Raw genomic sequence first — 27766 nt, forward strand, 5'->3', positions numbered from 1 at the left:
AACATTCATTTCCCATGAATGACGAGACAGTGGCAGATCGCTTATAAGTGTCTGAGTCCAGTGTGCAGCAAAACAAACAGCTGACTTCAGTACACGTGTAACAGTTGACCGCAGTGCGCGCGCGACCACAGACCTTGCCAATAACCGCGAAAACTATTCGAAACACGGTGCGGAAGTTTGAACGTACGTATTTTGAAATTGGAATTTGTTTGTTCAAGTTGGATCGAATGTCATTTGTTTTATTTTGCTTCATTTCACTTTCTTAATTTTAGCTAACTTGGGGTTTAAAAAGTTTCTCTACCTCTTCAGAAATTTAGTTCAAATATATTTAGGAGAAAATGTAGAAGACTAACGGTAAATAAAAAAATAATAATTTATGAATATACTTAGTACGGATTAAGTATAGGTAGAGCCCTATTCTCTCAGATATACAGTGGTTAGTTCTCTAGAGCTCGCTTGAGCCTTCTCTTAGAGTATCTAAGCTTTCTCTATCTCCCTATTTCCATTTAGTGTCTATTAAGGTGGCATCTTCTGCTACTGTGACTATTGATTCCATCTTAAGCCTAGTACTTAAGTCCATGAGTGACTCTCTTCCTTATTCCCTAATTAATATAGACACGCAGAAGAGTTGTATACATATTTCGTTCCCAAAAGTTATGAACATTGGAGCCTAATTTCTGACTGTGACTTATCGGGGATCAAAACCAAAATCCTTTATTTTCCAGGATCGCCAATTAGAGACGATGGGCAGTTGGTTGAGCCACCTGTGGTGGGGCGGGGATCCAGACGCAGTGAACTCGCTCTCAAGGCTGACGCGGCGTGAGGTATACGCCGTGCAACGCTCTTGGGCGCCCGTCTCCGCAAACTCAGTTGCAAATGGAACAGAACTTCTCAAAAGGTAACATGCTAAAACTTGGAATATAAAGCTTACTCAACACTTTTGGTAGCAACGATGTTACATGGTTCCGTGGCGAATCTAGCGCTAAGTCCAACACAGTTCCGAGTTTAAGTTCTCCAAGCATAACCCTTCGACGGGATGTTACGTTAACGTGACAAGAAATTGGCGTACGCAACGTTAAAGAAATAAATAGGAATTCCAGGCATAAAATAAATTCCTGCTCTTAGATACCTTTATGAGTGATCGCACTGCAAGAGAGTTGTTATTGTTTACACAATTACAATAAATGTTATTTCTCTATAACGTAATGTACTTTATATATTGTAAATAAATGTAAAAGTACATATCGATAAATCTAGTCGTGAAATTGTCCCGTGAAACATATTCTATTCAACATTCAACCGATCAAACGTGCATAACTACATAAATATAATTATCGACTACCTATACTGACAGCTCGGCCACAAGAGGAACCTTGGGGCCAAGTGTCACATCTTCTAATTGGTATTGAATATGCAGTGTCCCCAATTGAATACAAGTCGATTCAATTCGCTCCCATTGAGCTGCTGGTTGGTTGAATACGCTTTGTAGACAGGAATCAGAGTGGCAGCTATACCTACTCGCACAGCTATAATATGTAGACTCCAGATACCATCAGAAAACTCGTTCGATTGTTTATTGTACTCCCGTGCAATAAAGTATACCGTTATAATACCCCATAGATATTTAAAATTATTATGAGTGTCACGTTAAAATACGTTACTATTTTAAGGTACTTACAAGCAGCGAATGGATTTGTTTTTTTTTCTTTCTCTTTTATTACTACATACCTATTTTAATATCGAATTTAACATAATCTCTCAATCCTGGCAGCAGGTTTTTTCATGAATTTCATTTATTTCTATGTCGTACCTAATGGTTAATTAATAATGTGTACATGCCGAATCATGTGAGTTTGTTTGTTTAAAGTGAATCCATTTATAAAATGGTAGACTTATAAGTATTCTCCAACACTTGTGAATCTTCTTATTTGGATCTACTCTGGAGTAGTTCAACATGTTAACAACATAATATCAATTGGTCGAAATGACTGCGTAATGACGTAGTAAAACTACAAATGGTATTAGTTTTATAGACCTAATTAAAGCTGCCGACCGATATGTGCAACATTGTGCCTGCAACTTGGTTCTATAACTCTTTTCGAAATAGTTATCTCTTCTAATAATTGATATACATGCGTTGTAACCTAAATAGAAACTGTGCGGTACTCAGTGACAACAAATTATGTTTGGCTATTGTGCACGAACGTGTATGTCAAAATAGTTCTTTTTTTATTTAATTAAATATTTCAAAGTTAAAATCAAAGGCCGCAAAAACGCAATTGACGTTTCCTAAATTCGAATCCAAGGGAATCAATTCAAAATCTAATATTATGCAACAAGTAGGTATACGACTGGTTATAGTAAATGTACTATAACCAGGCGGCTTAGCACGGTCGCGTTTTTATCCCTTGTCACCATGCCTGTCACGTTCTAACAAGTACGTAAGTGCGAAAGGGACGCACATAGTGATAGACGATAAAAATGGAACCGTGCTGCGCCCACTGGGGTATATACGTAGTCGTACGATACAAGTGCGAAAAGTAGGAAATTGCGAATTACCTTTTCGCACGTGTATTGTACAACGTTTTACAGTACATATTTATTTATTTTTACACTCGAACCATAATTTGTTTTTGCTGCATTCGTCAACAAAAATCAATAAGGTCAACATTTATTATTATCACAGGTCACAGATTTTTGGTTTTCTATCATCATATTGTTGAATAATTTATAAGGATGTTGAATTCTTGTTCAAGATCAATGAGTTTTGAGTTTTAGCATATTGGTATTACTTATGTAAATGATTAATAAAGAAGGTCTTATGTCCGGGGATAGTTATGAGGTATTCATTATTGTGGTTGCTATTCAAACATATTATGTATGTGATTATGGTTGATACAATCATCACTCATCTGTACTCGCTTGTCTCATCTTCATCGTAACTCAACTAAGTACCTATTCTTTTATTTCAACTTTTTCTATAAATATATTTAACTTTTTTTTATATATTTAAATATTTAAAATTATACGATTTTAAATGGTTGATAACTAAATAAACCAAAAAAGAAGTATAATTTATTATTATTTTCGTATTACAAACTTTACAATGCTTTACTTTGTTATAAAAGTAACACCGATTTTTTTGCAGGCTATTCCGCGCCTATCCTGAAACGCGTGAGTATTTCAAAATGGTCAGAAAGCTGCCAGAACCCGAATACGAGTCCAACATGCAATTCAGAGCGCACGTTATCAACTTGATGAACTCTATCGATCTGGCGGTGGGACACATGAACCAGCCAGATATGGTCGCAGCTATGATGGAAAAAATAGGAGAATCTCACAAGAAGAGGAAGATCAGTGACCGACACTTTTTAGTGAGTCTTGCTATTTATTGAACTTTATTTATTATCTGTAATTATTTTCCATCGTATTTTCACGGAACCGTACGCGTGTCTTGCTATTTCAGACAGTCTCGGTACAAAAAGTACTGAGTTTGACTGAAGTAGCATGACAACTAGGAACGTTTCCGAGAAAATACGATGGAAAACAATTATGCAGTACATCTGTAGGTAGATGAGGTACTTATTTAAATACAAAACGGGACCTAAATGTCGCCATGTTGTAAAAGTGTACAGTCACAAAATACGCGGGAAGTAGTTAGGTATAGTTAATATGAATGTCACCTACGATTTTTTATTACAAAGTGTAACAAAAATACTAATAATTTGTTTTGTTACAGGAACTGAAAGACGTGCTAATAAAAATGTTTATTGAAATACTTAAATTGGATGAAATGACATTAGGCGCCTGGTCCAAAACCGTAGATTTTTGGTACAAACACATATTTGCAAGCCTAAATTGATCTTATTTAATAGAATAAGTTGTGTGTATTAAATTACACAGATGATAGTGACTAGAATCCAGTGATATGATAGCATAGCAAGTAAAGCTAAGGCGATTTTTTCTGTTTCTTAAAATTATATTATATTTTTTTATCTATGTAAGGTAAAAGTCCTAGTGCACGACAAGGAAAGAATAGGAAGATAACATCACTAAAATGTAGTACCTAACTGTTATTGTAACAGTTATATTTTATGAAATATGTAGTTTTAATAGGGAACAACATATATAAAAAATTAAATAAAGCTACGGTAAACTTATCACTAAAATTAAAAAAGGCTCCATAGGTTGCCTTCATGCGTTATGGTGCCCTTTACTGAAGAAGGCTGGCAGCTTTACGTGCTGTGACTGCCAGCCCTCTGACCTGAGGCTGTGCCATAGATACCTCAGTCCGAGTGTCTACACCGGCGGTCGGCAACCTGCGGCCCGCGGGCCGCATGCGGCTCGTGAAACTGTCACTTGCGGCCTGCGAGCCTCTCTGGCTATGTAATATTGAGAAACGACAATGTCTGATAAAGTCATAAATATTAACAAAGTGCGGCCCGCGTCAACTTACTCATCGTTAACTACGCTACTAAAACTACGCAAAAAAAGGTTGCCGACCGCTGGTCTACACCAACGTCGCAAATATGTAGCCCCGCCGAGGACATCATATTTGCTATCATATCATATTGTAACAATGTACACAATTATGGCTGTTTGTAAAATTAGGTTAGATTTAACATTATTTTAAACGATGACCAATGAATATAGGTACCTATTACCTAAGTATTTTGTAAAATTAGGGTTTTGTATTTTGCTATTTTTATAAAATGGCAACAATAGATTCAAATAAAATAATTAAATAGTTAAATGCATTTTTTTTTGTCGACATCTAATTGTCTTTTTCATCTTCACATAAAACTATAATGGTCTAATTCTATTATTATTATTTGTTTGTCCTTTCCATATCTCGGGACCATGGGGTCCCGGACCTTTGGGAGGCATGCGTGGGGCCGAAGCCAACAGCGCAGAGGCCCTTTAAGACAGTTTACTCTAAAAGCAAGGGATACACATGGCGGATACCATCCCCGAGCCCACAATATGATACATCCGGAGATGGTCTCCGCCAGGTGCAAAGACTATTGCAGTGCAGCACTTTTGTGCTGCGATGGGAACTAAGGTCATGGGCTATTGATATGCAAGTTGGATGGATTATTATTATTATTGGTTGTTTGGGTGGGTCTAATTTCGGGTAGTTTAGTGGTGTTTTATTAATATCTCTGTTGACATTTGTTGGGACGTCAGTCTTTCCGTGACCACAGCTGGTGCAACTCAGCTGAAACGTCGGAATTAAAGGTAAAAACAATGAAATTATATCGCGGTAGACCCGTTTGTGTAATTAAATATGTGTACAAAACGCGAGAGTTTAAAGTGTTAAACTATAATGGTATTTTCTCTATGACACTCCTAACTGAATACGACTGTCTAAAAAGTTAGTAAAGTACTCATTATACAGTCAACTGTAAAAATATGGATGTAGACAACTTACTCAAAAATATGTCCCATAGTTCTTAATTCACTGACATAAGAGTTATGGGACATATTTTTGAGATAATTTGTACACCCATAGGCCAATTAGCAAAGCAAGAAGGTAAATACCTATAGTCAAAATGCGGTTAATTTCTCAAAACTACGTCATGATTGTATAAAACACGATTTTAATTGGAAAGGCATAAGGTATAATTATACTTAGGTGATTTGTTTGCCGGGTGCGGCGCCTAGCGGTCACTGTTTGTCCGCAAAAACCACAATGATTTGACAAGACTTGTTATACTTGGTAGAGAATTATTCAATGAACACTTCATTTTTATTGCCCAGTACATTCATAATAATGTTTGATTACTTTGTCCTTTTTGAAAGAAACTAATAATTTTTACGTTATGACGAACCCACCGGGAGATTGGTAACTCTGCAGAAATGACTGCATTGCAAATAATCGTAATTTGTCGGTTCATGCTCGTAAAAACATACGTGATCATTATCAGCCATCCGCGATATGTGGCCAGTATTATTTTTATCACAGAGTGAGTCGCGCGCGTTCTCTACATTATTATAACCTCAAAATATTCCAAAGACTAATCGCGCGGGAAAAAAAGAGCGCGAAAACAAACGTCAATCGAAGTGAGTATTTATGCAAGCGTTCTGAATGATTCAATTGATGTAATAAAAACTTGTTTACTGTTGGGGAAGGTAAAATATACGAGATTCTCATAAATGATGCGTCACTTGTCACAATAGATACTCTTCGACAGATTAATGAACATTGTAGTAGTACAATTTGCCGCCAAGGAATACCCAGAAGGAAAAGAATTGCTTATCTAAGCCTTTATAGTGAATGATAGAAAAGTGTTCCGTAAACGTAGGTGAATATACAAACTTTAAGGCCAGTTCAGACGGGACAATTTTTCCCACAATCTGATTCAATTGTCAATACTGTGGTGTGGACGCAAAAATTAAATAATAAGGTGCGGAACTGCGGACGCAAAAATGCCTTAAATATGCGCGTGTAGAGTACGCGGGGATTGGAGATTGTTTTAGCGCTCGACTGTCACTATAATCTAAAATTGGTGACACAAATTTGTGGGTGAGGACACCAAATGAATTTAATGTCTGATCAAATGATTTATTTGATTGTCTCATCTGGACTGGCTTAACACATTTGAACAATCCGAAGAAGCTCTGTGTGTCAAACTCGCAAAGCGCGCTCATGTCACAATAAGTGTTCCGTGAACAAAGTTTTGTACGGAACACTAAAAATTACACAGATTACACTTGGTAGGTATGTTACATATTTACTATTTAATATTATTTTGAAATCCTTCGATAAGGTAAATTGTCCGCACATGCTGAACCGTGAACCGACAAGGTTGCGTGCACCGACAGCCAATTCCATTCGAATAGACATTTAATCCGATTATCGATACTTCGAGCATTTGACGACGCATTTACAATTGAATTCCGTTTATTTTATTCAAAGGAATAGGTACCTTGTTTGAGGCAAATACCAAGGCGTATAAACGTACGGCAAACATTATGCAAATACGAATACATGACTCGGACATAATACGATAAACATGAAGTGTTATTCTGATTAAAATAACGAGTTGCATTAGAAACAACATTTTACATTCAGCTGCAAATAATATTTATTTAGTATGCTGTAGGAATAGGTATATAATAAGCCCTTTCATTATGTAATACGATATGGTTTGCAAAACTTCGTTTTTTAATTTTCTCATTTCATTTGTTTTCATTACATGTCCGTCTTTGGGTCACAGACTTACATATGTGTACCTACCAAATTTCAACTTAATTAGTCCAGTAGTTTTGGAGCAAATAGGCTGTGACAGACGGACAGACAGACGCACGAGTGATCCTATAAGGGTTCCGTTTTTCCCTTTTGAGGTACGGAACCCTAAAAATTAAACATTGCTCAAAACTTCTTAATAATGACTCTACTTTGATAAAAGTAGATTGATTCGCTAGTTATTGATGTTATTGTCTACGGGTGCAACAGAATATATAAGAGCAACTTTGGCCTGGCCAGCCACATTTGGCTCACGCTACAAGTTGCCTCCAGAATCTCGCGAACTAAATTGACAGGTCAATGTGCACAAATGTAACCACAGTTTGGCCAGTGCTGTTCATATCGATATTTTCAAAAAAGATTGAATTAAAGAATATCGCGAGAATTCACCGCTAGGGGCGCTACTGTTGCGCGGTCAGTTAAAATGTATCTCTAATTTAAGTTATTTTACAAATGTTACTTGGTATTTCGAAAATTGTGCAATTTTATAGTAATAGAGACAAGGATATTGGATAAACATATTGTAATTAAATAAATATTTTATTTTATTTATTTTGTTTTATTTGTTAGGAAAACTTACAGCTAGAGTAACAAGTTAGGTGATAACATAGAAACAGTGATTTTGGCTCAAAATACAAAAAAAGGCCGGCCCAGACGGTGAAATATTTCGTACAATGTGATAGATTCTCATTTAATTTGTGTCATCTACCGGCCACATGTATAAAATTAAATCACCAATTTTAGAATTATGGCGACAACCGAGCTCTTGAAATAAACAACTTGCCCCTAAACCTGCATACTAACATTGAAATTTGTTGGCTTGACTTCGTGCCCGGAAGAGGTACATCAGATGCAATTCAAACTGTACGTATTCTGCTGGAAAAGGCAAAAGCAAACAAGCGAAACATGCATATGATATTCATAGACTTGGAAAAAGCGTTTGATCATGTCCCCCGAGATCTCATATGGGAATCACTCAGGCAGCAAAAAGTACCAGAATACTACATTTACCTGATACAGGACATGTACGATGCGATCACCACCCAAGTTGTTAACCCAGCAGGTAAAGGCGACAGGTTTGAAATAGAAGTAGGAGTTCATCAAGGTTCTACACTGAGCCCAATACTCTTCAATACTACTATGGATTACTTGACGAAACACTGTCAAAAGCCGCTACCGTGGAACCTACTTTATGCAGATGATGTGGTTTTAATTTCGGACAACGTCGACCACCTACAACAAGACCTAAATACCTGGGTAGAAGCGCTTGAAGCCAATGGTTTGAAGATAAGTAGGAAGAAAACCGAACATATGTCCTGTATCTTTGACGGTTTAACAGACCCTAAAACTATCAACATCTCGATAGGAGACACGCCAATACCCAGAGTGTCGGAATTTTAATATTTAGGTTCGATAGTGTCCAACGACGGCAAAATTGATAGGGATATTACTCACCGGACCACTACGGGCTGGATGAAATGGAGACAGCTCACAGGAGTCATGTGCGATAAGAAAATGCCGCTCAAGACCAAAGGAATACTGTACAAAACAGCAATAAGACCCGCGGTTTTGTACGGATCGGAGTGCTGGGCTACAAACAAAAGTCACCTTAATAAGCTACACACTACCGAAATGCGTATGCTACGATGGTCAGCTGGCGTCACACTCCTAGATAGGATCCGGAATGAGTACATTAGGGGAAGTTTTGGAGTCGCGCCAATAATCGACAAAGCCAAAGAAAAACGCCTTAGATGGTACGGGCACGTCCAAAGACGCGAAGAAGGCCACCCGGTAAAACTGGCCTTGAACCTGCCTGTAACCCAGCCACGCGGCCATGGAAGACCACCCTCCACTTGGCTGACGACGGTCGAGAAAGACCTCAAAGAAGCTCAAATCGACACCAACGCCGCACGGAATCGTGCTCAGTGGAGGATGCGGACGAGGAGGGCCGACCCCAAGTAAATGGGACTACCGGTCTAGGGGAAAGAAGAAGACTAACATTGAAATTTGTCAGTTTCTCATCCGCACCTCCTGATTTGATCGGTAACGTCACAATCTTACAATCGAATCAACCACTTTTCTCGTCACATTCATTTAAATCGAAATCGTTTGTGACCCCTTTATAATTATGACATGGGTAGTAAGTGCAATAACTTACCTACATATCGATATCATTTTATCGACATATACCCGTGACTATTAGACCGGGAGATAGTGACACATTTTACTGGGTCATTTGTACCAGTATGGCGGTTCGTCAGGGGTCTAAGCATGTAATGAAGGAAAGAAAAATGATGGTCAAAGCGCTGGTACCGGCGGCCCAATCGCGTGGGCGTTAGTCGAACGTGTCGGATAAAATACGAGTGTCGAACGATTTGTTCCACAAAAATCCTCGTATTTTCCGATAGTTCATAAAAAAGAAGTAGGCGGTAGCGTAATGCCATACTTCTCCGGTGTGACTTACAGCCCGCCATACTGAGGCGAACACATTAATTAAAAAAAAACAATTCAACCATTTGTGCCAAGCTAATTTTTGCACAGGTGATCATCGTCGAGCAGCCATTCATGGACATCACCATGCCATACTCTTCGGACGGTTCCAAATGGCCGCCATACCGCCCCGAAAGGGAGTTAAATTTTTTTTTTTGTTAAACGATTTGTACCAGTATTGCATTTAAATTTTTGGAAAGTATTTGATAAAATGTGACCGTTATTATAATTGCCATACTTATAGTAGGGGGATAAAGTGCTGCCATACTTGAAAAACTTATTTAATCGACACGTTTCAAAAATACGACTATGTATACGTAAAATAATTTTTTACAGCATGGCATCATCATATTCTGTTTGTTTGGATACAATTGTACCTAAAAAAATATATTTCAGATTATAACTACGGGGCGGACGACTGTGAGACTTAAGCCAAGACTTAAAACAAAAAACAATTTTTTGACGATTTGTACCAGTATGGCATTTGGATTTTTGGAAATTATATGATGCAATGTGACCATTATTATATTTGCCATACTTCTAATAGGGGGAAAAAGGGGCACCATACTTGAAATAAAAAAAAGTATTGTACACATTTGCCACCTCCTACAGGTATGGCATTATGAGATTTCCATTTATGATCACACAGAAAGTCTTGAAAAAAAATTACAAGATGGTACAAATCGTTTAGCAATAAAAAAAAATTAACTCCCTTTCGGGGCGGTATGGCGGCCATTTGGAACCGTCCGAAGAGTATGGCATGGTGATGTCCATGAATGGCTGCTCGACGATGATCACCTGTGCAAAAATTAGCTTGGCACAAATGGTTGAATTGTTTTTTTTTAATTAATGTGTTCGCCTCAGTATGGCGGGCTGTAAGTCACACCGGAGAAGTATGGCATTACGCTACCGTCTACTTCTTTTTTATGGACTATCGAATAATACGAGGATTTTTGTGGAACAAATCGTTCGACACTCGTATTTTATCCGACACGTTCGACTAACGCCCACGCGATTGGGCTCATGTCAATTTAGATCGCGAGTTTCTGGAGGCGACTTAGTCAACGTCCATAATGTTTATTTTATTTGGGGTCGCCGTCATCGAAAACGATGAGGAGGATTGCAGCAAACATTAATTTTTCACTTGTTTTGTTGTTTTTCATTTCAAGTTCTTATCATCATTTTTCTACTCAAATTAATAAATTAGAAAAAGTTTATTGGTAGGTACAGTGAATTTAATTCAAATAGTTTCATTGATATGTTCTAGTGAAGAACAACATTTCTTGGTAACATGAGTCAAATACTACGATTAGTTGTAGGTAGCGTACGAGCAAAAAAGTATGCATCGTACGCGTCGGCTACAGTAGTATACTAATAAAAAGACACGTGATAGGCACGCTGATATTATCATGTATCCACCGCTTAGCGAGGTAGGCGAACGTTCGCCTCGCCAGCATCTAGAGTGAGATAGCAATTTTTCGAAGAAAATATATTACTTTATTTCTGGTGCAGATGGCTGCCTTTTCCTCGTTGGACTGAAAGCATCAGGAGTACTTATTAAGAGCCAACAGGAGTGGTCATTCCTCCATACAAACGTAGTCCTCGTTTTCCTCCGTGGTTTTTGAAGCTAGAGCAATGATTTTTTCAACACAGATTAATATTATCAATATCTGTGTCGGACCGTTTTGCTTTTTTTGATATTTTTGTTTTTTAAGGCGCTAGAGCCCTTCAAAAACGGCCAAAATGGCCTAATAGACTATGCCGCAATGAGAGGCGTGGTATTCAAAACTGATATCAATTAGCCAAAAAAGCAAAACGGTCCGACACAGATAATTTCATAATCATTTAGATTTCCAAATTTGGTTACGATTGGTTAAGTTTTGGGGGAGGAAAAAGAGGACTACGAAACCTCGATTTTTGTCATTTTTACGCAGGATTTTTCGCCTCAGCTGCAGTTGTCCCTATCGCACTAATTTTAGGGGCGGAGTCAAGTTTCTAAATACGTATACAGCCAGAAAAGTGATGGGCAATAGTCGACATTTAATGTCGATAATCTAGTGATGTAAGAAGTTATCGATAAACCGTCTTGTGTGAAAATATCTAGATCCTAAGATACAAGGGGTTTTTGGGTTGAGAGTAGGGAACACATTTTTGTAGTTATGATATACAATCTATTATGAACTTTTTGATTCTAATATTTCAAATTAGAAATCAAAATCAAAAATATTTTATTGCATGGTTAAAATGGGTTAACAAAATTTTTAGGTACCTACAGGCACGCTTCGTAATTGTCGAGCAATTTAGGGTCCTAGCTGAATTGGTTGTTCCATACTTACTCGTGCTCTATGGAATGTCCAATTTAGCTAGAACCCTAAATGGCTCAACAATCACGGAGCGTGACAGTACAAATGATTCATGTTCTGTATATCCTGCCCTACAATGGCGTTAATATTTGGTTGTCATGTCTATACTTCGTTTTTAAGCATTATTGAAAAAAAAAATAGTAAATACTAATATTAACCACTAAGTACATAACTATTACAAAAAAAGCTAAATAATTATACGATTGCATGCTTAAAAAAGACACGTTACCTTCACTCTAATGCTAAACAAACGAAGAATAAGAACTAACAGCGATAAGACCGCCTGTTGCTACCTTTATCTACATTGTAAATCGGTTTTAGGGTTCCGTACCCAAAGGGTAAAACACGGGACCCTATTACTAAGATTCCGCTGTCCGTCCGTCCGTCTGTCACCAGGCTGTATCTCACGAACCGTGATAGCTAGACAGTTGAAATTTTCACAGATGATTTATTTCTGTTGCCGCTATAACAACAAATACTAAAAACAGGATAAAATAAAAATTTTAGTGGGGCCTCCCATACAACAAACGTGATTTTTGACCGAAGTTAAGCAACGTCGGGCGGGGTCAGTACTTGGATGGGTGACCGTTTTTATAAATAATGGTACGGAACCCTTCGTGTGCGAGTCCGACTTGCACTTCGCCGGTTTTTTTTAAATTTGTTTTTATGTTTGTGGTGTAATAAAGAATATTTTAGAGTCAGACCAAGAAAAGTCTACAGCAATTTTGATAGCACACGCAGTGCAAGTGTTATTTATATGTCATAATTTCATAGAAGCGACGTTTGAAATAATACTTGCACTGCGTGTTCTATCAAAATCGCTATAGATTTTTCTTGGCCTAACTCTACTTTAAATTACAAAGTAAGGCCTAAATTATAAAATAAGGCCCATCAATGTTTTTTTTTGTGTTTATTAAACTTGATATTTTGTCTATAGTATTAGCGGACATGGCCTCAAAATTTAAACCCGCTTAAGAATCGGGCCTTATTTCGTGCATTATATACAATACTACCCATTTTTGTGTAGTCATTATTTATACTATAGAAGCATTGTTTGAGTAGCCAATTATTTAAACAGTATTTTTTTAAAGGGCAACGGTGGCAATATTTTAAGGTCTGGATAATAAGATACAGATCTTAATAAGGATATCAATGTAAGTGAATGTTACCATGACTACCAAACAAACAAATGTGATAGAATTTGCCAGCTGGCATTGTAACATTCAGACAGTTACCTATGTACCTAATCTGAAATATGAATAAATTAGTAATATTTTAAACAGGAAAGTAAACCGAATTTTGGCCTTTTGCTGGACACAATCACAATAATAATTTGTTTTACAAGAGGGCAAAGTTTATCGCCACCGGTTGATGCATTTGCAGCACCAATGGTAGAAAATGCAAGCTCATCATCAACTGCATAATCGACGTTTGATATGACTATTGAATCCGAGCTTTTTGATCATGAATCAAAGGGAAAAACAAAATTTTAGAAGGTCGCAGAATAGTGGATTTAAAATATTTATTTTCTGTGATCTCAAATATCAGGCACGATCATACAAATTGTACATTTGCTGATCTTGCCTTTGTCATTGAAAGACGTAAGGGTTTACACAGAGAATATATATTTAAGTGTAATATGTGCAAAAAAAAGGAAACGATACACTCTGAAGACCCAAAAAGAAAATGTTAGTAAATACTGCTCCTCCCCATGGTTACTTGGTTCCTTATTCAACCTACCTGAAATTAAACGAGTAGGTTAGTAAATTATATCATTTTACATTATAAAGTTAAATGTTTAGGTATCTCAATCACTTACTCACTGGTGGACATGGACGCAAAATTTTTGCCCATCTACTTATACTATCTTATAAAAAATGAAATTTTGAAAGTTAGCACGCTTAAAGTTCGTTTTTTTGCATTAAGGTAACAGATTTTGACATGTCTTATTAAAAATTACCATTGAAATATAAGTCATAGCAAATATGTTAGAATTATAAATCATATTAATCATATTAATGAGCAAGAGCACCCTAAACCGGCGAGCGTGTATGAGGAATGTTATGAATGTGAAGGAAGCGAAAGTGGTATGTCAGGATCGTAGCAAGTGGAAATCCGTGGTCTCTGCCTACCCCTCCGGGAAATAGGCGTGATTGTATGTATGTATGTATTAATCATATACTTTTTTATATTCTTATGCTTTCATAAGTAATATAAACTAATTTTTGAAAGCGTTTTTCAATAATTATTAATAAAAAGACACGTCATGATTGTTTACCTTCTTTCTAATGCTAAAAAATAACGAACTATAATAACCGGGCCTTATTTGGTACAGAACCTTGATTTGATAGGTACATCGGATATTCTGGGCCCCTGAGTTTGTTACGTAAAGGACAAAATGGTGACATGTGGTTAGAGCTGATACTGTTAAACTAGTGGTTCTGTGCGCTAAGTATAAAAAATAAGCTTCAGCGAACTCATTAAGCCTAGAAAAAACCCTACACCCTACTGCCACTTAAGTCAGTCTTGAGTCTTTGAATCAATTTCCGTAGTAGTACTACTACTACTAAGGTACTAGGAGGTAATAAGGCCTATAGTAGGTATAATAAGGCCTACCTGAAAAATAATGTTCTTACAACAGTGTAACCGTGTTAGTTATTTGAGTAACATATATGTAAAGTGATACAATTAAAAGCTAACAGCAAACCAGTACATAAATTATATCTTATGTACTTCTTATGAATTACACTCTTATAAAGGTTTCGGCTAATTACGCATATGTGCATTACGCAATAAAATCTATAAGTAGGTACCTTCTAAAGTAATGAATACTCGTATTCTTAAAATAATGTTTCGTATAATAATAATACCCTCAGGTACCTTTATAGTATAATACTTAGAGGTTAAGTTCGTTGAAATTTAGATACTTAAATAAATTACTTTCAATCGGAATAGAGATGTTTTAGTTCCTTAAATTTTCAAATAAAATAAAACTAATATGATACTGGCAAATATTGGTCATATTTCTTGAGTACCTGGGCCTTATGAGAATACAGTAGGTATATGGTGCTTATAAGAATTATGTGCTTCATAAATCGAAGTAGGTTTATATAAACGTACATAGGCATTTTACATTAATTTTTTTTTTAATGAAATCTGTTTTTAATTCACAAAAAATAATACTATTACACGTTCTGAACCTAGCTTTAATCTTTAATATTTAAGATTTTAGTAACTAGGATGAGGGGGACATATTAAATTTATTCCCTAATCTTAAGTTCTAATATATTTATTACTTATCATTATAAATACATAATGTATATTTATGTGTAGGTATATGTATTATATTTATGTGCTTACTTAACTAATAATTATTCTTGTACTATGGTATTCAGTTCTTTTTTTATTATATACTTAATCTTATTAGGCTTATTACTTATTTCTAGTAAAACTCTATTAGGAAAGTTGTTTAGAATAGTAGGTAAGTATGAATTCCAAACTCTATTGCCATATTCATTAAATATTATGTGTGTAACTAATAAACACGATTTACCTATATGTATGTAGGTACCTACCTATACTTCGGCAAGTCATCTTTGACATTAGAAAAATGCAGCAAACTTAAAAAAAATGTAATCGACAATGATCGACCTCCCATAATAAATTAAATTTAGTGCCTTTTTCTAATGTTAAAGTTGGCTGTTGAGTGTAAGAGTATATATAAGTAAGTACACGATTTATTTTCCCTACCCTTTTGACTCATTATTTGACGTTATCATGAATTCTTTATAAGTAAGTATCATAAGTAGGTACCCTACGTACAACACAAATGTCATAATTATTGTAATATTATAACCAGAAGTTTTGTAAACAACACGTAGGTATAACAAAAGGTACTTACTTGAATAAAGGTAGATGAATTGCGTGCGGTCCAATAGGTAACCACAACTCACGGAGTCCAAAACAATAAGCTGATCAGCAAAGTCAAGTAAACAAAGCCAAGTCACAGTAGTAGAAAGATTATCGAGTTCCGTAAACGTAAGCCGGGTCAAAAAATTCAATCGCAACACAGTAAGTAATAAGTGAACGCCTCGTGGCAGTACTTAACGCACGAAAAATAACATTGCAAATTGTCGGCAATGAGGCGCGCGCGGGTGCAAGCGTACGCATCTGTGTGCGTGCATTACACACACAAATACAGTCTCTCACGCCCCGTCAGAGCGACGGGTATATTCAGCTTGAAATCTCAAAATTGACTTTTAGCTCAGCTCCCGTTTCGTCTTAACAATTCTGAACAAGGGAACCAAAAATCGAAGGCAGGGATTTTCTGGGAAAAAAAGTCAGATCACAGAATATATTTTGTTCTGAATGTCATATAATTAATTCTGGTTTCACACGGCGACATACTCTCCAATGCTCCATTGAGTGTGCGTTGACTCTAGGCAGCACTTACTCATTGGATTGAAATGTCAATTTCAAGTTTTTAATTCCGATTTAGGCCACAAGGTGGTAGAGGGCCAACTGCGAACCACGTTCGACGGGCTGCCTCCCTGTCACACTTACGTACGAATTTACAAATGCGACAGAGAGGCAACACGTAGGCCCTCAGATCCTCCAATGTGTTTTATGCATTTGATTTCACCTATACTAGTTCGCTTAGGCAAAGCTTTCCTGCGCTCAGTGAGCAATTGGAACAGCCCAGGCTGTTACGCCGTTAATCCAGTAAGCTGCAAACTCGCAAGGTAATACCTACACGCGCCGGTTTTCCTCATTCAACCCATTCATTTGCCGTCTACGACGTCGTCTGCGCTTAATTTATGGCTTAGTGTGGTATTTCGCGGTGTTACCGGTTACCCATTTTAATAAGGAGTGCCTACATTAAATTAAACACGTTGTGAGAATCGTTTTTATAAAAAAGAACCTTCAGCTCTCAGGTTTTACACTAGGTAGTTTTATAATTACCTTTATAATTTAAGTAGTAGTAAGAGTTTGAGCAGTCAAATATCGCACCTGAATAACACACTAGTAATTAGCACACATTTGTTTGTTCATGGGTTGTCTACAGGTCAAAGGTCTTTTGTCCAAAATGGGACTATCACAAACTACTAAGAAGATACTACGTGGGGACTATCGGACAACACAAATTGTATCTTCCTAATGCCCACCAAAAGTATTAGCAGTCGAGCTACGCCGAGTCAAAATAATTCAAAGCGCTCACTAGCTCTATCATTCGATAGATACCTACATGAAAATGATGGGTCAAGCTCCTGGGTTGGGTTGGTGCGTTGAGGGAGCAATTACCTATACAAAAGATCCCAATGGTTAGAACAGTTCGAACCCTCAAACACATAGGATAAGTAACAGAAATTCTTACTAAGATCAGAGGGGGTAAGACAAACACTGGGGCAAAAGTAACACTTGTAGGGAATCCTCATAATGTTACTCTTGCCCCGAGTAAAATAAACTATGTTTGTCTTACCCCATCTGATCTTAAAACCTTTAACATCGTTGTAAAAATCAATATTTTTTAAGAATGAATATAATTGCATCAATAAATTGCCGAGGGGGCCGATTTTTGAATTTCGATCGCTCGATTTCGTCACTCGAAAATCGGTGGAAAACGGCGAACTGCTAATTTTTGAAATTCGAGCGATAGAAATTGGGAATCTATTGGTATTGACCACTCGTTTTCAATTCTATTAGTAGAATTTAAATGCCTAGTAGAAGAGATATTATTGAACGAAATATACGAAATCGAGCGGTCGAATTTCAAAAATCGGCCCCCTGATCATTAGCTTAAGTTGAGATGATATTTGTAACAGACGATTTAAAAGAGCTTGTTGCTAAGCTATTAAGTATATGCAGTTTCTTATAAATATGATTTATTAAGTTCGATAGAAATGACAAAAGGTAGGTATCTGGGGGCACGGCCGTACCCCCGCCAAGACGAGACAAAGGGCAAAGGGCAGTTTTTTGATATCTATGGCTTCCCGCACTTTTCTACTGTAGAAATGGCGATCCGTGGAAAGGATTTTAGGGTTATGCAGCTCAATCCAGTGGTTTGGTCCTGACTCCAGTAAATGCTCAGCCACAGCAGACTTGTTCACGTGACGATTTTTGACAGCTGCGATATGTTCCTTAACTCTATCTGCTTTTTTCTTTAAGCGCACCATAGCAGGAAGAGTTAAGGAACATATATTTACACTCCCTCGGTGGACTATTTGTACAAAGTAGTAACAGCTGCACAGGTCTTTCAAATTCTGAAGGTGTCATTACGGGATTGTCCATATGACGGCATCGAAATGGCCAAGCCATACTGTTAGACCAAGATGTTGGCTTTATATAGTTAGAGCTTATAATAAAGTTAGAACTAACAGAATAAAAGTATTGGTACCTACTACGGGATCTCATAACTTTTTAGTGTAAAAACTTTAAACGCCTAGATTTGGCAACACTTTACATGAAATGTTTTTGGTGGGATAACTTTGTCTGGTGTAAGTTTTAGACCAAGTAAGAAATTGTTATGAACAAACAAACCGCTTCAGTTTCAGCATCATGGGGCACCTGTTAAGCCGGTGGTGGTGGGGCGGCGACCCTGACGCCACAAACCCGGTGTCGGGCCTTACTCTACGCCAGGTCTACCAGGTTCAAAGCACCTGGCGGCCCGTGGACGCAGACGCGGCTAAATACGGAATGGAGCTGTTCTTGAGGTAAGTGACGTGAAAATGCGATATTTTAAATCTCTAAGAATGGAACTGAATATAGCTAACGATTTGATGATACCTACAATTTAATCTAAACATAATACGACCCTAACAAAATGTATAAATAAAAAATGTATGAAAATTTGGATAACCTTCGTTTTCCTTCGCGAATAAAGAGACCTACATATATATATATATATATATTGGGCTCGTGCTCTACATAATGCCATTTTGCCACCAAGAATCATCGCATTCAAGTTCAAGTGCCATAAAATGCGCACTAAATCGGGGCTTTTCGCGATACGGGGCAAAAGGTCAATGCCACCTTACGGCCCTTCATGAAAATATTCGACGCTGAAGAATCGCGAACCCAACCCGTGCACTATTATTATTATGATCTTTGGTAAGCCATGGACACAAAGTGGACTTTTTTGAATAACATCGTAACAACCACCGTAAGGCTATACTACAAAGTTCTACAGAGGGAAAAAATGTATGTTATTTTAGTATTGTCCTAGATAAAAACAGTGAAACGATAAACCTTGGCTACAAGTTTCATGTCTCTAAATTCCAGCGGCAAATTAAAAAAATTACCGCATCTACAATTTGTATATTTCGCGCCACTACGGAAATATTTTACGTAGAGTCGTACCAAGCTAGTCTGCATGTCATTTGCAAAGACAAAGTGAGGCGGTGTCATCATTAGTTTCAAATTTCTATCACAATATGAAGTTTATACCTACTGACACTCCCTTACGGTTCGGCCACGACATTGAGCGACTTGCGACGGCGGCAGCGATAACCATAGGTTGGAGCGAGACACAGCGATCGGACCTTTCGTTCCCACCTATAGTTGTCGCTGCTGCCGTCGCAAGTCGCTCAATGTCGTGGCCGAGCCGTAACTTTATTCTCTTCGAGTCAGTGCTAAGTCGGACTCTAGGTACTTATTACCGTTGATATTTTGACATTGGAAATGTCTTTTCGTTCGCTCCAGTATAGGGTCCGATTTCACGAAAAAGTGCGATCCCCTTACATCTCGGAAAGTTGTGAAGATATGATATTAAAAAATAGGCTCAAAAGACGCATAATCACGAGAGCTGTAAGGTCCAAAAATAATTATTCGAGAAAGTCAAAAACGAAAAAAGTTATGGTCGAAATAGTGAAAATAAAATTCAATTTTTACGAATTTTTGATTTTGGTGCTCGATAATTTGGAAACGAAGAATGATATCAAAAATTTGAGAAAAACGGCTCTGGACAATTTAGTCAGCTACAATTTGAGCCTAAAACAAAGACGATCGGGTTAAGGGTTTGCCCTGTAGCCTAACCTTAAAATAGTTAAAAAGTCAGAACGACATTTTTCACATGACATTCATGTTTCGCAGAGTTCGTTATCGGTGTTTGTTAATTAATTATCGGGATTATGACGGCAGAATAACACTTGGGCTATCCATGGTATAATAATATACTCCGCCTGGTACTCCATTCCCGTCTTTTCTAGGTCACCTAACTGACACGGGCCTACGTCATCATGCGACAGCGCTATATGATAATATGCGATAGCGCTATATATAGCGGCCATGTTGTTGTGACGTAGGCCCGTGTCACTCTGGGAATGGAAGACCATGTTTTATTAGACTATGGGGCTATCAAAATCGCTGCAGATTTGTCTTGGTCTAACTCTATCTATCCTGTTTGAGACGGGCGTAGATAACGCGCTATTCGACATTATTGTGGTGGTGGAAATAGAAATAGAGATAGAGGTAGACGTAGAGGTAGAGGTAAAGGTAGAGGTAGAAGTAGAGGTAGAAATAGAGGTAGAGGTAGAGGTAGAGGTAGAGGTAGAGGTAGAGGTAGAGGTAGAGGTAGAGGTAGAGGTAGAGGTAGAGGTAGAGGTAGAGGTAGAGGTAGAGGTAGAGGTAGAGGTAGAGGTAGAGGTAGAGGTAGAGGTAGAGGTAGAGGTAGAGGAAGAGGTAGAAATAGAAATAGAAATAATTTTATTCGTGAGCACAAACAAAATAAAAACTTATACAGACAAACATAAAAAAGAAAAAGTGCCACGAAATGGTCTAGCTGATGCTGAACCCTGGCAGTACCTAGTGGAGCTCGGGTTTAATACAACATAAGCACACGCTGTTTTGGTCATCCGACTCGTCTTGATGAGCACTTAGGAGAGTATACCCAAGATAGAGCTGATGCTGGACCCTGGTTGTATCTAGCGGAACTCAGGTTTGGTGCAACATAGGCACGCGCTGTTTTGGACATCCGATTCGCCATGATGATCACATGGTAGAGCATTACCCAAAATAGCTGATGCTGAACCCTGGTAGTACCTATTGGAACTCAGGTTTGGTGCAACATAGACAAACGCTGTTATGGTCATCTCTCGTCGCGTCAAACTGCTGTCAAGAAAATTTCATATCTTGCAGCAAATGGGCCGCTGCCGATCAAGACTCGAGTGACGATAACGGCGATGTGGCTACCACTTCTCGAGTTGACTACGGATTTGCCATGTAATAATTTTCTTGTACTTTGAACATTAATATATCCTGCTTATTAATCGAAAAATGAAATATGTACCTATACTTATGCGCCACGGCGACAATTATTCAAACTTCGATAATAGAAATTTTGCAATTTGTTTGTTCACATGCGTTATGTCCAGGATACTTGTGTTAGTCTAAGAATAAAATAATTATCATTCAACGTTGTAGTTTTATTTTGTAACTTTTTCCTTATCCAGACTTTCTCGTCGCTCAGCGACAATATTTTTTCGAATTCCGTAGATTCATTTCCAATGTGGTCGATAGTCGTGTGAGGCACGAAATCTGTGAATTTTTTATCTAGACCCTACCTTAAACATTTTTAAATCTTAAACTTACTTAAAAGGAAAGAAACATTTCACATTAATATGGTACCTAAACTATTCACAGGTTATTTCGTGCCGACCCAGAAACGAAGACATTCTTCAAAGCTATTCGCGACCTCGACGAAGACAGGATAAGAAACAGCTACCAGTTTAAAGCACACGCCATCAACTTCATGTCTGCTATTAGCCTGGCCGTGACCAACCTGGGGCAACCAGAAGTGGTTGTGGCTATGATGGAGAAACTTGGAGACTCACATAGCAAGAAGAAAATTTCTACGAAGTATTTTCATGTGAGTTTCAGTGCTGGGCCTTACACAGTGACTGCAAATGTTGTTAGCTCTCATGCTACACTTAGGCCCACTTGCACCATCCCACTAACCCGGGGTTATGGGGTTAAACCGTTATCTCAGTGTCAAATTGTACTGGTAACCATGGTACCTAACTCCAGGTTTAACCGGTTAACCCCGTTTTAGTGCAATGGTGCAAGTGGGCCTTAGTGTTATCATAGAAACGATGATTTATGAGAGATTCATTGCCAACAACTAAGGTGCAAAATTATGCAACTATGTACGTAGGTAGCTAAGTAACACTTTATTCCTTTAGGTATTTAATTAGATCAGGTATTGGCATACCGCGCCTTTATCGCGGTTCTTTAAAACATCCAAACAATTAATACTTACGTGATATCCCATTTTGTGGATAATAGACCTACTGTTGTGGCTCCCCAGGCAGCGTCCCACTCGCTCTTCCCAATCTCCACGAAACCAGGGGTATGCCGTCCGGGCACTTGCCGTTGCCTTCAATAGAGCTGGCACGTTGACGGTTACAAGAGACCGGCAGATTTTGTCATTCAATGCGGTGTGTCTAGAAAAGCGGGCAACACATAATTATATGTATACATTCTAATTATATTATACAAAAAATAAAATAAACTGAGGTCCAAACAAATCGTTGTGTCAAATTCTACTTTGGAGAGTTTACTGTGCCAAAAATTCGTACCGATGCACTTTGAATATAATTTTTTGCTCTGGAGACCGCATAAATTTTACTTGTAAATAGTAGTTCGTGACATCGCGAAATCGGAGTGAGTTCACAAATAATAAGTGACAAATAAGTGCGCACTTTTTAAACCTAACTTATAAATGGAAAACTTATCGTGGCAGAAAGTTATAATTCCAACAACGTATAATAATAATAATACATTATGGGTCACCGTCTGCCGGAAATAGGCAGGCGTCCGGTTGTTATATCCCATAGGTAGCCCTGTATTTAGTCCATCGCTTTCACCAAACACCCTACTTACCTAGTTCATTTTTAGGGTTCCGTACCCAAAGGGTAAAACCCTACCCTACCCTAAGGACCCTATTACTAAGACTCCGCTGTCCGTCCGTCCGTCTGTCCGTCCGTCCGTCTGTCACCAGGCTGTATCTCACGAACCGTGATAGCTAGACAGTTGAAATTTTCACAGATGATGTATTTCTGTTGCCGCTATAACAACAAATACTAAAAACAGAATAAAATAAAGATTTAAGTGGGGCTCCCATACAACAAACGTGAATTTTGACCGAAGTTAAGCAACGTCGGACGGGGTCAGTACTTGGATGGGTGACCGTTTTTATAGATAATGGTACGGATCCCTTCGTGTGCGAGTCCGACTCGCACTTGGCCAATTTTTAGTTTCCATCAACTCCCAATAGCCCATACACCCTGGCGAGTTCTGCTTCTGTGTGTGTCCCATGCAGGGACCGTTACCGGTATTCTGACTACAGGTTATTATTGAGGTATAACCGGTGTAATTTGAATTTGGGTATTTATATCACTTAAGCTCTGAATAGAGGTATTCGAATACCGGTATTCAATAGTGTTATCGGTTTAGCCAATTGACAACAAATACCAATATTTGATAGTTTACTCGTAAAGCTATTACCGGTAATAAGTAAGTGCCAATACCGGTTGTAGTAGTACCACGATTCGTTCCTTCGCTACTCGTCAAGGACGTTGTCCGGCCCGCTTGTAAAGTTGTAAATATTTAAGATCCGGATCTTAGAATACCCGTTTTCATGTTGGCTGGTGAAATTAGCCGTTAGGTGATGATTTTGAATGATAAATATTTAATAGCGTTCATTTGATTCATTTCATTGTTTTTTTGTTGATTGAATTGTATTTTATTATGTATGTAGTTTATAATCTCAAAGATATGAGCGCCGATTAGACGTGCGCGCCGCCGCAATAAAAGGAGTCCGCGCGCCGCCGCCGCCCCCGGTAGTTTAAAATTCGCGCCGAATATTTTTTTATAAGACATGCAGCGTTAAAATATGTAATAGGTTGTCCGATAAGAAATAGTTGAAAATTATTGCGGGCGCCACTTCCTACGTAACTCTCACATTTTTGACGTAAAATACTTACTTAAACATGGCAATAATTACGTACTTACGGAAATTTTTTGGTTATATAATTTAATTTCTACTATTTTATGTCGCACCAACACCATACTAACTATTTCTTATGTGGCAGTACGATTGACATAAAAATGTGTTGTATGTACCATGTACCTATGGGTAAAACACATTTACAAAGTATAATGTCCAGTGTTTTAACCGTTGTCGATTACACGGCACTTTTGCTAAGTCCAGTATGTTGGACATTGCCAAGTATGCGAAGAGTAAAATTATCAAATTTTCTGGTAGTTTTTATGAATATGAATATGAATTAAACAGAGGGATTTTAGGTGTTTCAAAACCTTTTAAAAAGTCATTACTTGTCGTATTACAACGTAATGAACCAAATAGATAAAAAAATATTATTACGGATTTTTTTTCCTGTGCGTTCATCAAGACATCAAAAGACAGACCCGATTTCATTTGAGAAATTTCTTACGAAAATATTGATAAAATTGCGTGCATTATTACCATTGCTCAGATGTTGCTGCATCCTACGATACCCCGCTAAGTTTGATTTAATGTTAATAAAATGACGCCAATGACTGGTAAAATTTTACCACCTACGAGCTATAAAGTTTTTGGAAAAATATAAAAATAATAGGTTTTACTTTAGTTCATAACATAAGTTGACATTATCAGTAAGTGTATTTGTAATTAAAAAGGCAATTATTCTATAATTATTAAAAAAAACATGAATTTGACAAAAAAAACCTTATGCATATAAAGTACTGTATAACACTTTAAACTCTCGCGTTTTGTACACATATTTAATTACACAAACGGGTCTACCACGATATAATTTCATTGTTTTTACCTTTAATTCCGACGTTTCAGCTGAGTTGCACCAGCTAACGGCGGAATTAAAGGTAAAAACAATGAAATTATATCGCGGTAGACCCGTTTGTGTAATTAAATAAAAGTACTGTATACTCGGCAACGTCCAAAATACTAGACGTCTTTTCATTATGCTGCTTATCTACAGTTCATGCCATAAAAACTTTTTTCCTACCATAATTCAATAAATAATCTTTATATTGTGAGGTTACTGTTAATTGAATCTATCACTAATTCACTACACCTTATAAAACAAAGTCCCCCGCCGCGTCTGTCTGTAATTATATGAATGTATGTTTACGATGAACTCAAAACCTACTCAACTGATTTTCATGCGGATTTCAGCTATCAATAGAAAGATTTTTGAGGAAGCTTTAGTTTAGGTGTACAATTTGTTAAGGTTTTGTGTAATCCGTGCGAAGGCAGTGCGGGTAGCTATAGTCAGATATAATACATAGTTATTATATGTACGTATCGCCAGGAGAGGTGAATGATTACACACACTGCTCGCACAGAGTACCTACTAATCGCAAAAATAGTATGAATGAATCAATGAGTAAATGTGACTTAAACGTACGATATTAAAAGTCTATAAAAAAACCTTCAAGAAACTTTTTTGCAGTTGATATCAACTTGATATTGGTACGAAATACGGAACACTAAAAAGAATATTAATTTCAAAATCTCGCTGTCATTACATGATTTTGTTGTTGTGTGCTTGACTTCAACTATCGTGCCCATACCTTTACATTCAATTGTTGAGGATATGTTCTGGAATAGACGTAGTAGGTTAGGCTCCATATCACATATTTCTTATTCATTGCCATTGCCTCGTCACCGACTCGCTAATTACTGCCACTTGTTTAGCTTAAGCATAGACAAGAGAAAGCATGCAGTCTAATATCTATTAATTTTAATTTTTAACAAGCAGAAACGTCTGCGAACGATGCTATTAAGCTTAGAATAAATTTAAAAGTGGAAAAATTACTGTCTTGAGTGAGACTTGAACTCACGGCCTCTGGATTGATACTCCAGCGCTCTGCCATCTGAGCCACCAAGACCTCATCCATAGCCAGCAAATCTTTTCACCATATTATAGGTCAAGGTAAGCTTAATAGCATCGTTCGCAGACGTTTCTGCTTGTTAAAAATAAATTCCCGATCAAACTAATCTGCATAGCATTTGCAACGACAACGTGTGTAAATATCATCGGTAATGTCAAATTTCTATGAAAATATGACGTTTATATTATAGTAACACTCCCTCACTTTGTTCTGTTCAAATCGGTGCAAAGTTAGCTTAGACAGACTCTAGTATCTAACAAGGTCACGCCGACGCCACGCCGATAGCGCAGCGTCGGCGGCGGCGACGCGAAAATTATGGCGGCGGCGGTGGCGCGCCGGCGCGGCGCTCATATTTCATATGGAAATGTTTTCTGGGATTAATTATTTTCATTAATTCATTAATTAACCTCGTGCCTTGAAACGGTCGCAACGCTCAACTTTCGAACCACTTGCTACGCTCGTGGTTAAATTATGAAATCTTTCGCTTGTACAGCGATCAATATTAGCATGAGGACTTAACAACAACTTTAACCTCTTGTCGCAAAGTTTTTGGTTACTCTTTGATCAAGTGCAATGAATACCGGTATTAAATACGAAAACCATTACCGGTATACTGAATACCTGTTATTATTGAGGTATTAATGAATACCGGTATTTCATTATGTCAATTAGTGTACAAATAGCGATAAAGATAAAAACGGAATGACAGCAATACCTGTAATTCCAATATAGGTATAACATTTTAACCGGTATTCGTTTGACAGTTTTTATACAGGTATTTAATAAAACCGGTTATACGGTCCCTGGTCCCATGACACTGGCAAGGGCAGCATCCGCTCGGTGTTCCCCTTATATTTCGTTAAAGTTATGTGAAAAGGGACTCTACGTGTCTACGTGTCGGCTCCGTGCACGCTTCCCAAATGTCCGGAACACCATTGTTCCGTGATGGGAAAGACATACATTATCGGACATTATTTGACACAGTGTTGGCCGAAAGTTAATGCGAATTGAAAATGTTGGCCATTAACCATTATAAATTGAACCTTAAATCGTAACGGACGATTACAGTTTACGATTCAATTTATAATGGTTAATGGCCAGCATTTTCAATTTGCATTAACTTTCGGCCAACACTGATTTGACATACGTTTCTTCAAACAAAAACGTCACTTTTGACTCTGACACATCTAATCTATATCGTTTCCAGATCTATTAATTGACGTATCTTAAAGTTCGAATCGGGCAGTAATGTATTTATAATAACATTTTTTATTATAAAAACTCTATCAATACGTATTTAAGTATGTTTTTTTATTGCAGGAAACAAAAGATGTCTTGATAGGCATGCTGAAGAATGATTTAAAATTGACAAACGATCAAATGATGGCGTGGGAAACATTTATAAGTTTTATATACAAACATATTTTTGATAAGTTATAGTGAACAAAATTATATTTGTATACAGGGTGACCTTAGCCATTGGATAAACCCTGAAATCCCACGTAGGGTTACTTCTCAGAAATGCTCTAACGGTAATATTTTTTTAATTAGAACAAAAGTTAAAAAATAAATTACCTATCAAACAAAAGTTATTTCCAATAATCGACAACAAAAAGAAACATACTGTATTAATCATTGGCAGTACCTTTGACAATTTGTTTGAAAATGTGCGACAATGATGACATTTGTCAAAAGTCAGAATCTTATTAATGTCATAATTAAAAAAGATAATCAAAACGGTCGAAGAAGGTTT

General features: G+C 37.4%; 1 protein-coding gene across 3 annotated transcripts; it reads left to right on the forward strand.

The window, feature by feature from the left end:
- Positions 1-27469, forward strand: LOC134791477 (cytoglobin-like). 3 transcript variants are annotated; one of them, XM_063762508.1, is made up of 5 exons: positions 1-183; positions 726-898; positions 18648-18812; positions 21739-21964; positions 27334-27469. In XM_063762508.1, exons 2-5 carry the CDS (start codon positions 744-746, stop codon positions 27451-27453), a joined length of 666 nt encoding a protein of 221 aa, XP_063618578.1. In that variant the 5' UTR covers positions 1-183; positions 726-743; the 3' UTR covers positions 27454-27469. The 3 variants fall into 3 exon arrangements, with proteins under 3 accessions (XP_063618578.1, XP_063618579.1, XP_063618580.1); XM_063762509.1 differs by lacking the exons at positions 18648-18812; positions 21739-21964; positions 27334-27469 and adding exons at positions 3149-3374; positions 3740-4052 and having other exon boundaries at positions 17-183; XM_063762510.1 differs by lacking the exons at positions 1-183; positions 726-898 and adding an exon at positions 5943-6063.
- The last annotated feature ends 297 nt before the right edge of the window (positions 27470-27766 follow it).

The sequence above is a fragment of the Cydia splendana genome, chromosome 6 (assembly GCF_910591565.1).
Source record: "Cydia splendana chromosome 6, ilCydSple1.2, whole genome shotgun sequence".
In the NCBI taxonomy this organism is placed as follows: Eukaryota; Metazoa; Arthropoda; class Insecta; order Lepidoptera; family Tortricidae; genus Cydia; species Cydia splendana.

What these genes read in the sequence shown, in the direction of transcription:
- LOC134791477 (XM_063762508.1), top strand. Translation starts at nt 744, where the DNA reads ATGGGCAGTTGGTTGAGCCACCTGTGGTGGGGCGGGGATCCAGACGCA. An exon ending in GGAACAGAACTTCTCAAAAG is followed by an intron (nt 899 to 18,647) that starts GTAACATGCTAA and finishes AAACCGCTTCAG; the next exon opens with TTTCAGCATCATGGGGCACC. An exon ending in GGAATGGAGCTGTTCTTGAG is followed by an intron (nt 18,813 to 21,738) that starts GTAAGTGACGTG and finishes AACTATTCACAG; the next exon opens with GTTATTTCGTGCCGACCCAG.